The sequence below is a fragment of the Chrysochloris asiatica genome, unplaced genomic scaffold (assembly GCF_000296735.1).
Source record: "Chrysochloris asiatica unplaced genomic scaffold, ChrAsi1.0 scaffold00055, whole genome shotgun sequence".
Lineage (NCBI taxonomy): Eukaryota > Metazoa > Chordata > Mammalia > Afrosoricida > Chrysochloridae > Chrysochloris > Chrysochloris asiatica.
In genome coordinates, this window is record NW_006408573.1 from 17,723,933 (window position 1) to 17,738,691 (window position 14,759).

Here is a 14,759-nt window from a genome sequence, read left to right on the forward strand (position 1 = left end):
ACTGGAAACAAAGGACAGGAATTGAAGAAACATGTAATATGGATTAGGAGAGAAGCTAGTGTTACAGAAATCACTGGAAATTTTAAGAAAATGGAAGAATCGCCATTGCCAGATACCATTGTGTATAGACAGGTTACAGAGAGGAGGGGGGGCTTGGATTTGGATTCCTAATTCTGTAACAAAAGATCTTTGTTCATTAGGGTAAACAGAGTGGTTTGAGATGACATGCTGCTAATAGTGATTTTATTATAAAGCATGAGTCATTTACTAGATAATAAGTCGTGCTTTATCATTACTACTTTAGAAGTTTAAGGAGCTCTGGTAGCATAGTGGTTACAAATCGGGCTGCTAACCTCAAGGTCGGCAGTTTGAAACTACCAGCCATTCCGTGGGAGAAAGATGAGTCTTTCTGCTCCCATAAAGATGTACAGCCTCGGAAACCCTGTGCAGGGTCACTATGAGTCGGAACCGACTCCACAGTACATAACAATAACTTTAGAAGTTTAAAGGTAGGTTATTTTTATACTAATAAAGTAATTTTAAGAATTTTGAATAAGTAGCTTATAGATTTACAGTGAAAAAGAATATGCAGTAGATGTTACAAGCTGACAGATTGATTATAAAAGTCTACCCAGAGAGGGCATGAACTTGGCAAACCATTGACCAAGAACACAAAGACACTCTGGATAGATCCATCCCAGATCATGGTATTGGCAGGTCTCTTTGGAAACCTAGTGCTCATTTTTTCCTTCAACAAGTCACTGAAAATTGTCATGTTCCATATCTTCATTGGGAAATGAAGTCATTGGATGAGTCTTGTTATTTTCAAGAGGTTTTTTTTTCTACTCAAAAATTCAATTCTGATTCTCTGTAAGAGGAAGTATAAAAAGTTGTATTCTGAGTAATAAAGCTATTAAACATCAGAATTTGTTTCTCTCTGCCAAGTTTTAAACTTCCCTCCCCAATATGTTTGATGGTGACATAAATGCATATTTGACAGCAGATTCCAGACTTTTAAGAATTCAGGAATGATGAATGATAACTAGTATAATGACTTTGTTGAGAAGCTTAACAGGAAGGAGAAAGCAGAACAGTGGTTTCTACGGGGAGCAGAATAAAAGGAAGCTGTGTGTCTGTATTTGACCAACTGTTATTAGGTGTCATTGACTTGGCCCTGACTCATAGTGACAAATGCACAACAAAATGAAGCAGTACCCTGGCCAAAGTCATCTTCATTACTCTTGTTATGTCTGGACTTGTTGCAGTCACTCTGTCAGTCTTATTGGGGGTCTTCTTCTCTTTTGCTGACCCTCTGCATTACCAAGCATTATGCCCTTCTTCAGGGCTTGGTCCCTCCTGAGAACATCTCCAAAGCACATGAGACAAAGTCTCACCATCCTTGGTTCTAAGGAGCATTCTGGTTGTACTTCTTCCAAGACAGACTTACTGTTCTTCTGTCACTCTGTGGTACTTTGTGTGTTATTAACCAACACCGTAATTCAAAGGCATTGGTTTTTTTTTGTTCTTGTTGTTTATTGTAAGGTACCATCGAGTCAGTACTGACCCATAGGGATCCTATGCACAGCAGAATGAAACACTGCCCAGTCCTGGGCCAACCTGATCAATGGGCTAGGCCTGAGCCCATTGCTGCTGCTACTGTGCCAATCCATCTCATTGGGGGATCTTCCTCTTTTTCTCTGACCCTCTACTTTACCAAACATGATATCCTTCTCCAGGCACTGGTCCCTGCTGATAATATATCCAAAGTATGAGAGACAAAGTCTGGCCATCTGGGCTTCCAAGGAGCACTCTGGCTGTACTTCTTCCTACACAGATCTATGTGTTCTTTTGGCAGCCCATGGTACTTTTAATATTCTCCTCCAGCAACTTAACTCAAATGCATCAATTCTTCAATGGTCTTCCTTATTCACTGTCCAGCTTTCACATGCATATGAAGTTACTGAAAATACCATGGCTTGGGTCAGGCGCACCTTAGTCTTCAAACTAACATCTTTGCTCTTAAACACTTTAACGAGGTCTTGTGCCGCAGATTTGCCTAATGCAATACATCATTTGATTTCTTGATTGCTGCTTCCATGAGTGTTGACGGTTGAGCTGAGCAAAATGAAGTCTTTGACAACTTCAATCTTTTCTTCATTTATATGGATGTTGTTTATTGTAGTGAGGATATTTGTTTTCTTTTCACTGAGATGCAACCCATTCCAAAGGCTGTGGTTTTTGATCTTCATCACTAAGTATTTTAAGTCCTCTTTGCTTTCACCAAGGAAGGTTGTATCATCTGCATATCACAGGTTGTTAATGAGTCTCCCTCCAATGCTGATACCTCATTTTTCTTAATATAACCCAGCTTCTTGGAGTATTTGCTCAGCATACAGATTGAATAAGTATGGTGAAAGAATACAACCCCGGTGCACACCTTCCCTAATTTTAAACCATTCAGTGTTCCCTTGGTTCTCTTGATCCATTTGCCTCTTGGTCTATGTAAAGGTTCCTCATGAGCACAATTAAGTGTTCTGGAATACTCATACTTTGCAGTGTTGTCCATAGCTTGTCATGATCCACACACTCAAAGGCCTTTGTGTAGTCAATAAAGCACAAGTAAGCATCTTTCTGGGATTCTCTGCTTTCAGCCAAGATCCATCTAATGTCAGCAATGACATCCTTCATTCCATATCCTCTTCTGAATCCTGCTTGAACCTCTGGAAGTTCTCTGTCAATGTATAGTTGCAGCCGTTTCTGTATTACCTTTAGTAAAACTTTACTCACATAGGATATCAATGATATTGTCCAATGATTTCCGCATTCCATTGGGTCACCCTACCCCTGTCTATACTCTCAAGAGGGAGTCCAAGGAGGAGGAAGAGTGGCCACCAGTCCCACTGTCCTCAGAGGCCAGAATGTGCCCAGTGGCTATGCTCAGTGTTGGCTCTGTCCCATGTAGGCGGGTGGGGGTGTTAGAAGTTCCCTTTCCTGGGTATGTCTGCACATTGTAATTATGCAAATAGATGCCAGCTCCAAAAATAAAACACAAGTAAACCTCTTTCTGGCATTCTCTGCTATCAGCCAAGATCCATCTGACCTCACCAGTGATGGCCCTCGTTCCACATCCTCTTCTGAATCTGGCATGAGTTTCTGGCAGCTCCCTGTTAGTGTACTGTGGCAACTGTTTTTGATTTATCTTCAGCAAAATTTTATTTGTGTGTGATACTAATGATATTGTGCAATAATTTCCATATTCTGTTAGGTCGCCTTTGTTTGGAATGGGCACAAATACAGATCTAGATCTCAGTTGGTTGGCCAGGTAGATGTCTTTCAAATTTTTTGGTATACATTAGTGAGTGTTTCCAGCACTGCATCAGTTTGAGCATTTCTGGTATTCCATTAATTTGTGGAGCCTTATTTTTAGCTAATGCCTTCAGTGCAGTTTGGATTTCTTCCTACACTACTATCAGTTGATTATATGCTACTTCCTGGAATGGTTGAACATCTACCAATTCCTTTTGGTACAGTGACTCTGTGCATTCCTTCCATCTTATTTTGATGCTTCCTGCATCATTTATTATTTTATCCATAGAATTCTTCAATATTGCATGTTGAGCGTTGAATTTTTTTTTCTTCAGTTCTTTCAGCTTGGAAAATGCTTTTGGTTTTCTAGCTGTGTATAGGTTTGCTATGAGTTGGAACTGACCTGATTGCATTAACAGCAACTGTCTCAAAGCATACCCCATACGTCTGATCTGACGCACTGAACACTAATGACTGAAGACCAGATGATTTGTGGGATGACATCATGTCCCTCACTTTTTGTTTTCTAACTGCAGTTCTTTGCACATTTCCTATACTTTTTTTTTGTCTTCTCAAGCTGCCCATTGAAATTTTCTGTTCAGCAATTCTACTTCATTTCTTCTACTCACTTTAGCTACTCTATGTTCAAGAGCAAGTTTCAGAGTCTCTTCTGACATCTACTTTGGTTTTTTTCTTTCTTTTTAAAAACATTTTGCTTTCCTTGACCTATATTCATGGAGGTAGTAGCTCAAAATTACAACAGAGAGGGAAGCAGTCTTCACATCAAGTATCAATGCTATCCCCTCTGTATACAGGGTATATAGGGACGGGCAACTTAGACATTGACTACCTAAAATGAGGGGACGATAAAGGCTCGAAGTGACTGGCTTACAAGTTTTCAGGAGGGAATTTAGTTTAAGAGTGGGGGGGTTAAGTAGAGTCCCCATTGAATAGTTTTCATCTTGTCTAGATGGGTCAGATGAAAGAGATGGGGATAAGATTCTTATGATTCAATAGTGAGTAATTGTTATCATAACTAATTGCAATTGTCACAATTGTAAAGGTAGAAGTTTTAAACAAAAACGGGGGAGTAGTTAATCTTACAGTCCAGAAACAGAGGACCCTAGGACCATCAAGGGAGAAGAGCACAAACGGAATGCGGGACCTTATCCAGAGAAGCAGTGACACCAGAGATGGAGGCAGAGATGGGGACATGAAGAGAGGGAGCAGCTGAGGACTGTGGATTCATAGAAAGAGAGGGACTGAGAGCTGTCAGCCAGGAGGCAGGCTTGCAGAATGTGTCCTTTGATGGTGTAAATTATTATGTATACCTGAGTGTTAAAAAAATAATAATAAGAGCTAAAATGAATAGAGATTAATACTGTTAACTGATGGTATATGGTGGGGATTGTAATCATTGTAATGAAACAAAGTATATGATTTGTTGAATGTAAAATTAATGATCTACCCTGTAAACTTTCACTCGATTCACAATAAAAGCTTTAAAAAAAACACACATATGCTGTTCCTGATGTCATCCCACAAATCATCTGGTCTTCAGTCATTAGTGTTCAGAGCGTCAGATCAGATGTATAGAGTGTGCTTTGAGATAGTTGCTGTTAATGCCACCAAGTCATTTCTAACTCATAGCAAACCTATATACAACAGAATGAAACACGGCCTGGTCCTGGACCATCATCCATTGTTGTTACATTTAAGCCCACTAGTGCTCCCACTGTGTCAGACCATCTCTTTGGGAGTCTTCCTCCTTTTCACTGACCCTGCATTTTATCAAGTGTGCTATCCTACTTCGGTGACTGGCCCCTCCTGATAACATGCCCAAAGTATGAGAGACGAAGCCCTAACATCCTGGCTTTCACGGGGCATTCTGGTTGCACTTCTTTCAAGACAAGTTGGTTTTAAGAGTAGTCAACATAAATATATTTATAGGATGATGAGTCCTGGTGTGGCACAGTAGGATAAGCACTAGACTTCTAACCACAAGGTCAGCAATTCAAATCCACCAGCTGCTTCTTAGAAACCCTACACAGGGTTGCTAGGAGTCAGAACTGACTCAATGGCACCGAACAACAGCAGCAGCATAGGATGATGTGGTGAAGAACGGATGGAAGGGGAGAGATTGAAGGAGCAAGAGGGAAGAGATGATATTGGGTGGGGAAATAGCAATAGAGCAGATGTGAGAAGTGATAATATCTAGTGTTGTTAAGAAGCGGTTGGTGAGTTTGAACTGCCGACTTTGTGTCTCAAACCGACCTGTGGTCAAGTACTTAGTATACAGCACCACACCAGGAATTAGACTTGAAACAGACAATTAGTCCTTTAAAACACAAAGAGAACTCAATATTCATACGCATTAGTCAGGCTTCTTTTATTTGCAGATGCATATGGCAGAAACTCATTAAGTTATTCTATAAATTATTTTTACAGTTTAAAATCATATTTAACCATACGTAAGTAGCTTTTCTTTCCCTTGCAGGTCCTAACAGTGACGTCGATGACCTTTTTTATCCTGGCACAGGCCCCTGAGCCATACATTGCTATTACTGGATTTGAAGCCACCATTATTTTATTTTTCATAATTTTATATTTACTCAGACTTGATCGATTACTGAAATGGTTATTTTGGCCTTTGCTTGTAAGTATTTAGTTTTACAATTAAACTCTAACAACTTTTCCCTAACCTAGTGAGCCATGTAGTCAGCTATTCTTTACTCCTCTTAAGGTGATATCTGATGGGCTCAGGAAACAGGGACACCCCCGCTGTACTTGTGCTCTCTCAAGCCCCTGGGGGAGAGTCTCGGGAAAATAAATTCTCCATCTCTAAGCTCCATCTATCCGTTGTTGTCATTGTTAAGAGCCATAGAGTTGGTTCCAACTCAGTGACCCTGTATAGGTTATAGGTTTCTGAGGATTAGCTCCTGGGTTTGAATGACCAACCTTGTGATTAGCAGTCAGGACTGGCAAATTCTTATCCTACAGTGCCACATCAGGACTGGCAAATTCTTCTATTAGAATTATCTTCAGTGTAGCTCTTCTAAAGAAATATAAATTAAAGATAATGTTGATAAAATTATAGATATATAATCTTTACCTATCTTTTAAGTGTATGATAATATGACCTCAAAATTGAGGAAAGAGATGCAGATATACCAGTATCTGCCTGCTGACCCTTCCACGCTTCAATGGAAAATCAAACTAATTTGGGAAGGCTGAATAAAGCACAATTTTATTTTTACTTAAATGTGTCTGCAATCATTAATGCTAAACAGTTTTCAACCTGACATACTCAGAATTAGGAGTAACTGCCCAGTAACGTAACTGCTTAGCAGTGTGGCGCTGTAGGATTAAGCACTGAATCGCAAGGTCAGCTTGGACTGAAAGGTCAGCGGATCAAACTCACAAGCCACTCCTAAGAAATCCTATACAAGGTCACTCTGAGTAGCACTTAATCAACAGCCACAGCCCAGTAGACAACTACCCAAATGGTTCTGAAAATTGTCAAAACAGGCAGGTTAAAAGGGTAAGTGGCACTTCAGCTCAAAGTAAATGCTGGTTCTACTTCACCACTCTCTGCTTTTGCAAATCCTACCTTCATCATCCTCTCCATAGGACTCCCTCCTCAGCCCGGATGCTCTTTGGCTGCCATACCGTTCTGTGCTGTACTTGTCTCATCCTCTTGGATTTCAATGGGCCAGATACTTGAGCCAATAACTCCTATTAAGGATAAAGAACTTTGGAGTTAACCTAGGACAGTTAGGATCAATAGTTCTGTGCCAATGAGAATTTTTCTTCCTAAGTGTATCTAATTTTGCTCCTTCTGCTACCCCCCCATTATCTTTTAATACCTGCTTTTTCTTTCTAAGTCACCCAAATGTTTGAAGTTTAGTAACTGTTAACAATTCCTAACTGCCTACAGTTACCTGCAAATATACATAAACTGTTCCAGAATAAAGACTGGCATTCCCACATTCAGATTGTAAGTCGCACATCTTAAAGCCACAATTAAAAATGAAAGTGCTTTATTTTGAGGAATTATAAAGTGAATGAGATTTTTCATCAGAAATAACAACATAATTGCCAGCCATTGCATTTGTCAAGGTGCCCAACAGGAGGAGCCCTGGTGTTGCAATGGTTAAACACTTGGCTGCTGAGGTCGGCAGTTACAGCCCACTGAAAGACCCAGAAATTTGAGCCTTCCAGCAAGATGGCAGACTAGGCAGATGCACTACACAGACTCTCTGCAACAAAGATGTGAGAGACCAAACAAAACTCATAGATGAAAATTCTTGCACCCTGAACTTCAGAGGGAAAGTTAGAGAGGTGGGTGGAGTACCTGCTGGGAGGACAGGCCGAGCAGGGACGATGAGAGAGGGAGACTGACTGGTGAACAGCTGGCTCCACTGTCTTGTGAACAGCTTTGGTAGCAGAGGAAGGCCTGGCAGAGCAGATTGGCCACACTCCCCTGGTGACCAGCACATGGGCAGCTCCCACCCTCATCCATCCCCAGCACAGAGTCATGGTTGGGAGCCACACCAGCTTGAGATGGGGGACGGCTGCACCACTTTGGTGTACAGTTTGGTGCCTAGATTTAGGTGGGCTTTACTCCAGACCTTCAAAACCCAGAGCTCCAGACCAGCATTTAACCAGTCACCCTGCACCCAGCTTCCCTGGTCCTAACATATCGAACGAAACCAGTTCCTTCAAGGGCTCCCACAAACTACTTCCGGATTAAGTGCCCTGAACATAGATAACACCTAGGCCAATAGGAATGCCCTCTAGGGCCAGGAATGCTGCTGTCACATCCCTCCCACACTCACATCATGAGCTCCTTGAATTGCAGTTGCCCACCAGAGATCTCCTTGCAGGGTTCAACAACTGCACTGTTAGTTTTTACAAATATGGCAACCCCACAATGTCCAGGAGTCAACAGATAATTTTAGCTCACATGAAAACATGAAAGAATGGCTCAAACAAATGACCAAGATGCAGAGACAAAACATTTCTGAGAAAAAATAATGGAACTAACTGAGAAAGAATTCAAAAGAATAATAGTTTGGTACCTTCAATGGATTGACAGATCAAGGAAAGCAAGAACACAGAAAAATAATTTAGAAGAACTCAGGAAAACACTGTAAGAGACAAAATAAATACAAATTTTGAAACAATACAAAACATGCAATTAGGAATTCAGAAGATTAGTAATAAGATTTCAGAAATGGACAATACATTGAAAGAGCAAAGGAGAATATTCAAAGCAATGAAATCCTGAAATAGTAAACTTCCAGATAAATCTCTCAATACTAGTATTCTGGGTGGTGGTGTCATGTATAAAAGTGAACATCTGGCTTGCTTTCCAGTATACCCATTTTACCTGAACTTTCCGCAAAATGGTTCCTTAAAACCGAATGAGTCCTCCCTCCAACTACATTTCTGTTGAGTAAACAAAGAATTAAACTTGTTATGTAGTTAAATTAGTATAACAATAAATCATACACAGAACCAGTAGGTACCATTTAGACCAAATATAATACAGGTGTTATTTTACTGTGACAGTTTGGTGTTCCTATAAAATAAATCTTTTTGGAACTGGTTTTGTTTGTTTGTGAGCATTGCACGGTGATCTCTAGATAAAGCTGGTCTTTGTATTCTGGGTTTTCAGGATGTCCTCAACTCCTTGGTAACAACAGTGTTCTTGATGATTGTATCTGTATTGGCACTGATCCCAGAAACCACGACAATGACAATCCTTGGAGGAGTAAGTAGATACCTTTCTGGATTTTGTTCTGCAGGCTTGATATGAATACAAATTCATCTGAAAACAAGATACAAAGCCAGAAACTCCGCTCTGCATTCATCGTTTAGCCCTGGTGAATTACTTTGTGTGTGAATGCAGCTCCTGATTAACAGGAAGGAATAGGATTTCACACTAAAACTGGAGCTGACCAAGTACAGAGGTTCCTACATCATTCCCAAAGCCGTGTCCCAGAAGCTCAGAACTAATGTTGTTATGTGCCGTGGAGTCGGTTCCCACTCATAGCGACCCTATACAGGGTTTCCAAGGTTGTAAATCTTTATGGGAGCAGAAAGCCTCATCTTTCTCCCGCGGAACAGCTGGTAGTTTCAAACTGCTGACCGTGAGATTAGCAACCTGATTTGTAACCACTGCACTACCAGAGGACTAATGTTAGCTCCTAGAAAATGATACTGAGTCATAGTGTGTACTCTTCAGACTTCAAGGTCTTAGAGACAGTGTTATCACTAGATCCTACCTGTTCATTTCTACCCAGCTTACTTTCAAAAAGTACTTCAGCCTGCCCAGGAAAGACCTAGTGGAAAGAATTCAAATGAGTAAAAAGTCCCTATGAGGGACTATTCTCCTTTGTAAATCAAAAAGGAGAATAATGGACTGGGGGAAACTGCTGCAATTCGTTCCAATGCATAGTTCTGAGACACCTGATAGTCAAGCCACAGAAAAGCATGGTGAGTGAGTTGCATAGGTCTCCCCTTTCAGTAAAAGGATATCGTTGGTAAAGGAAGGGACACTGTTCTGACTCCATTCTTCTTGTTCAGACCCTTCTTCAGATGGAATGTAATGGGAGACATTCCAATAATAAGGGAATGGTGGTAGAAGTTTTGTAACTAAAGGATTCTCTTGAAACCTGCTTGAGAGGAAGTAAGTCAGTTTAATCAGACTTTGTTCTGGAAGGCAAGACAATTTTTATCAAAACGAGAAGAGTCAAGATATTCTGAGATTTCCTATTGTTGTTGTTGTTGTTAAATCCTTTGGCTTTTCCAAGTTCTCATCTGGAGAATTGAATGAGAAAGTTCTTCAATAAACCTACGTCCTCTGTCCTCTCCCTTTCATAGTGTGGAGCACTTAGAAGAACTGATCCCTCTCAGATAACCTTATAGACAAGTTTCTGGTTTCTCTGGCTCCCTTATTTAAAGCCCTCAACAATGTCATGAGGAATCAGAATTACTCTAGAAATGAGAGAGCAGCACTGTAGCAGCAGTTCCTCCCATCGTCTTTACAGATGATTGTATCCCTCGACTTCTGCTGTGGCGCTGTAGGATCAGCACTGGACTGTGAACCACAAGGTCGTCAGTTCAAACCCACCAGCTGCTCCTCAGAAACCCTATACAGGGTTGCTATGAGTCAGAACCAACTCGAAGGCAATTGACAACAACAACAACTCTGGGGTGGGAGGAGGAGCCATAGGGGTTAAGTGCTCAGCTGCAAACCAGGAGGTCAGCAGTTGGAACCCACCAGTCACTCTGAGGGAGAAAGATGTGCTTCCATAAGAATGACAGGTTTGGGAACCCTATGGGGCAGTTCTACTCTGTCCTACCATTGACCCAGAATTAACTCAGTGGCATGGATTTGGGGTTTTGTTGTTACTCTGGAGAAAGAGGGATCTGACACAGAATTTACTTTCCGTCACTTCTTTACTCACTCATTCATTGATTGGTTCCTGAAGTACAATTTGGCTGGTGCTGACAAAGAACACAGCGCGGGCTGTGTAGTATAGGTCACTAGGCACATGTGGTTGCTGAGCCCTGAGAATTGAAATAAGCAGCGAGTGTCAAATACACTGAATGTTACTACCCAAAGAAAGACGATTTCACATTAATAACTTATTTTATTGATTATTTTGTATGGTAATTTTTAAATGATTCAAAAGGATAACTTTTGGATCTATTGGGTTGAATGATATCATTTAAATTATTATTTTTTTAATTTTTCTAATGAGGCACATGCAATGGACTACAAACCACAAAGTCTGTGGTTCAAGCCCACCAACTACTCCACAGGAGAAAGATAAGGTTTTGTGCTCCTGTGAAGATTTCAAGCTTTGGAAACCCTACACAGTAACACTATGAGTCAGACACGATTCAACAGCACTTAGCGATAATAACAATGCGGCTCCTGCTGGTGGTTCATATTATACTCATTCCTTGGTCTCCATGAAAGATTGATTCCAGGACCGCTGTGGATACCAAAATCCAAGGATACTGAAGTCCCTTATATAAAATGGTCTATTGTTTGCATATAAAGTACACCCATCCTCTCATACTTTAAATCATCTTTTTAGATTATGAGATTACTTATAATACCTAATGCAATGCAAATGCCATGTAAATAGCGTTTTCTGCTCCCTCTTAGCCTTTGAGGGCTGGCTTTGACCACTTGAACACTGCCATCAAGTCAGCTCCATCTCAGAACAACCCTACAGTGCAGATTAGAACTGCTGCTTAGGGATTCCAAGGCTGTAACTCTCTACTGGAGCAGACAGCCTCAACTTTCTCTCATGGAGCAGGTGATGGGTTTGGAACCACTAACTTTGCATTTAGCAGCCCATTGCTTATCCCACAGCTCCACCAGGCTCCTTCTTGACCACTTCCCCGCCCCCCAAAAATACTTTCAATCTGAGGTCGGTTGAATCAATGGATGCAGAACCCATGGGTATTTCTTTTGGAAGCTCCATGCTAGAGCACCAGTTGCTTAGATCCTGACACAGGAGACAGAAGTGGAAACTGCTGACTATAAGCCTTTGACTGTGGAGTACAGAAAAGGAAGCACCAACATCGTTTTTGGCAGCGGAATTGCCATTTGCCAGGAATCAAAAGGAAGGGAAGAAGAGGGGTTCCAGGTGAAGGATGCAGCTATGTGTAGAGTGCCCAAGTCCTAAAAGGGCTGGGAGGTGTAGTCAGAATCCAGAATCTAAGGGGTGCTGTCTTGAGATTCCAGGATTAGGACCCCATTGTAGGAGCTTAGTCTTGAACCAAGAAGCCAGATTTCTGCCACTGAATGGAGCAGACCAAATGGACATCAGAGTCCCTAGAGGACCCCTGTGTTATCCTTGATTCCCATCACCTCAGTTGTATTTTCTTAAGGCCCTGATAACCCCACCCCTCACACTTCAATGGATGCAGCCCAGGCTTTGAGGGTTGGAGCTGAGTCATCCTCTCCAGTCCCCCAAAGTGTTTATCACAATGGCTATTCCCATGGTTTAATCTTGGGCTGGTGTTAACTTAGACCCTCTCTTCAGAAGTGTTCGGCCGCAGATAAGTCAAGCAATTGAAGGTTGGGAATAGAAATGTTGATTGATTTTCTCAATACAGTCATCAGGGCTTAAACAATACAGCCAGCTCACAGGAGCAAAGTCAAGCAATACAGGCAGACGCCCAACTTACTTCAGAGCCCCTAGTCCCTGCCTATCTGCCTACATGCCTAAATGATCCCAGTTTTGGGTGGGGGTGGGAAAACAGGAGAGGCAGCCATCTCTAAGGTCTCTCCTGTGTGCACTTCAGGCAGCAAAGCAGGATATAGCCCCTAGCAAGAACGGACATCTGCAGCTGCATTGACACTGTGACTTTGTTTGCAGGTGTTTGGACTCTTGTCAACAGTGTGCTCTATTGCAGATGGGGCCCTGATTTACCGGAAACTTCTGTTTAATCCAAGTGGGCCTTATCAGAAAAAGCCTTCTCATGACCAAAAACGTTTTTTGTAATCTATTATTAGTTGATACCAAGAATTAAAAAGATTACTTTATTCTTCCATACAGTCTCACTGTGATCTCAATTTGGGAGCTGAGGACATTGGCGGGATACCCACTGCACACCTTGACCTTAACCTCCAGGGGGCGCTGGGAGGGAGGGGCACCTGAGAAGAAAGTACCCACTCAGGTACTACATGCTGCCCTGGTACCCAGCCTGGCTGGCTGCCAGCCCGGGGTGATGAGTTGTGGGGGAGACACTGAGTTCCCAGGCTAGGCAGCTGCTTCGCATTCCTGGGCTTGTCTAGAGGGCTCGGCTGGTGCTGACAGCGCGCGAGGAGTGGGCGGCCGACAGCCGTTGGGGCGCGCTGTTGGTCCCGAGGACCTAGCTGCCCATGGTGCTGCTCTGACCGGCAGCGCCTGCCCAAAGCAGCAGGCCAACGCCCATCATGGCTTCGCAAGGCCCCAGTCGTGGGATATCTACAAAGGACTTGAAAGCCAACCGCTCAGTGAAGCAGGCAGCCCCTCCCGGCCGCTCTAATCCCTCCGTGCGCTCTTCAGCATCCCAGGCGCGCTCCAAGAGCACCCCCTCTGGCAGAAAGCGACCTGTTTCCTCCCAGCCCACGCAGCCTAAAGATGCGAATCTGGCGCCTACAGAGCACACTGTGCTTTATGATACGACTGCAGAGCCTCTGGTCCCAGACCAGAAGGCCCCTGAACAATACAGGCCCTTGAGCCCAAAGGAAAAGAGAGCCATCAAGAAGCGTGCCGTGGAACGGACCAAAGTGCCGTACAAATTCAGGGACAGTGTCAAGCGCTTTTTCTTCTCGCCAACTGGAATGCTGAAGGTCCTGAGGCTGGTGAGCAGAGAGCTGATGACCTGGGTTAGATTGGGCAAGGTTACAGGCCAGCCAAGGCCTCATGGACTGATGCTCAGGGACTGATGCTCAGTGGCTGCCACCTAGAATGGCCCCTGCTTTCCCCTTGCCACTCATCTTATTTTGCCTCACCTCTCTTCCCTTCCCCTCCATCCCCACCCTGGAGCCCCTCGGTCCTTACTCTTTTTCTGTCTAGCTTTTATCTCTCTCAGCTTTCCCTCACATGTATAAAACCCAGCCTGCTGCCATTGAGTCGGATTCCGCTCATGGTGGCCCTATAGGAGAAAGGAGGACTGCTACATTGGCTACAGACAGCCTCATCTTTCTCCCTCCCAAAGACTAACGGATTCACACTGCTGACCTTGAGGTTAGCGGGCTTTTAAAATAATAATAATGGTTCGTTGTGTTTTTTGTCAAAGGTTTACACAGCAATTTCAGTTCCTATTCAACAAGTTGTTCAGTGACATTGGTTATAGTTTTCACTATGTGGGGAATGTCTCATCATTTCCATTCAGTTTCATCTCCATTAATCTAGTGTTACAGCCCCGTATATTCATTCTCACCTTTGTTTTAAAGTCAATGTTGGCAGTTTGGTGTCACATAGATGATTTTTTTTTTAACACTTTAAAAACAAACAAACTTTACTGTGAGTTGAGTAAAGGTTTAGAGAGCAGATCATCAGTTTTAAATTCAACAAATCATGTACTTCAACCACCAGGACTGTTTTCACGTGTATAGCCCTTTCCAAAGCTGCTGATTATGCAGAGGCATAGCTTTTTATTTGCCTGTTCTCTGTGCCTAGTTGGAAGGTTGAAAGTGTTTTTCACTTTGGAAGTTGGGCTTTATTTAAAAAAAAGTGGCCTATAAAAAAAAATAAATAAATAAGGGAAAGAACCCATACTAAAGGGGGGTGGGGGGAGATCTTTTTGTTGATTAATGGGATGTTGGGGGTGGGTGAGGGGAGAGAGGGGAAGGTGGAGCACAGGGCAGGGATTAGACACAGGATAGTTTGGGTGCTAGGGAGGGGGCAATATACAAGTAGGGAGAGGGTAATAGA

General features: G+C 42.6%; 1 protein-coding gene across 1 annotated transcript in view; it reads left to right on the plus strand.

Moving 5' to 3' along the window:
- LOC102830595 (CKLF-like MARVEL transmembrane domain-containing protein 1-like) overlaps positions 1-14,759 on the plus strand; it is a 35,184-nt gene that overhangs the window by 770 nt on the left and 19,655 nt on the right. Inside the window, exon 2 of the mRNA XM_006863635.1 lies at positions 8,987-9,082. Within this exon, the coding sequence (XP_006863697.1) occupies positions 8,987-9,082 (96 nt within the window). The remainder of the gene's footprint in view (positions 1-8,986; positions 9,083-14,759) is intronic.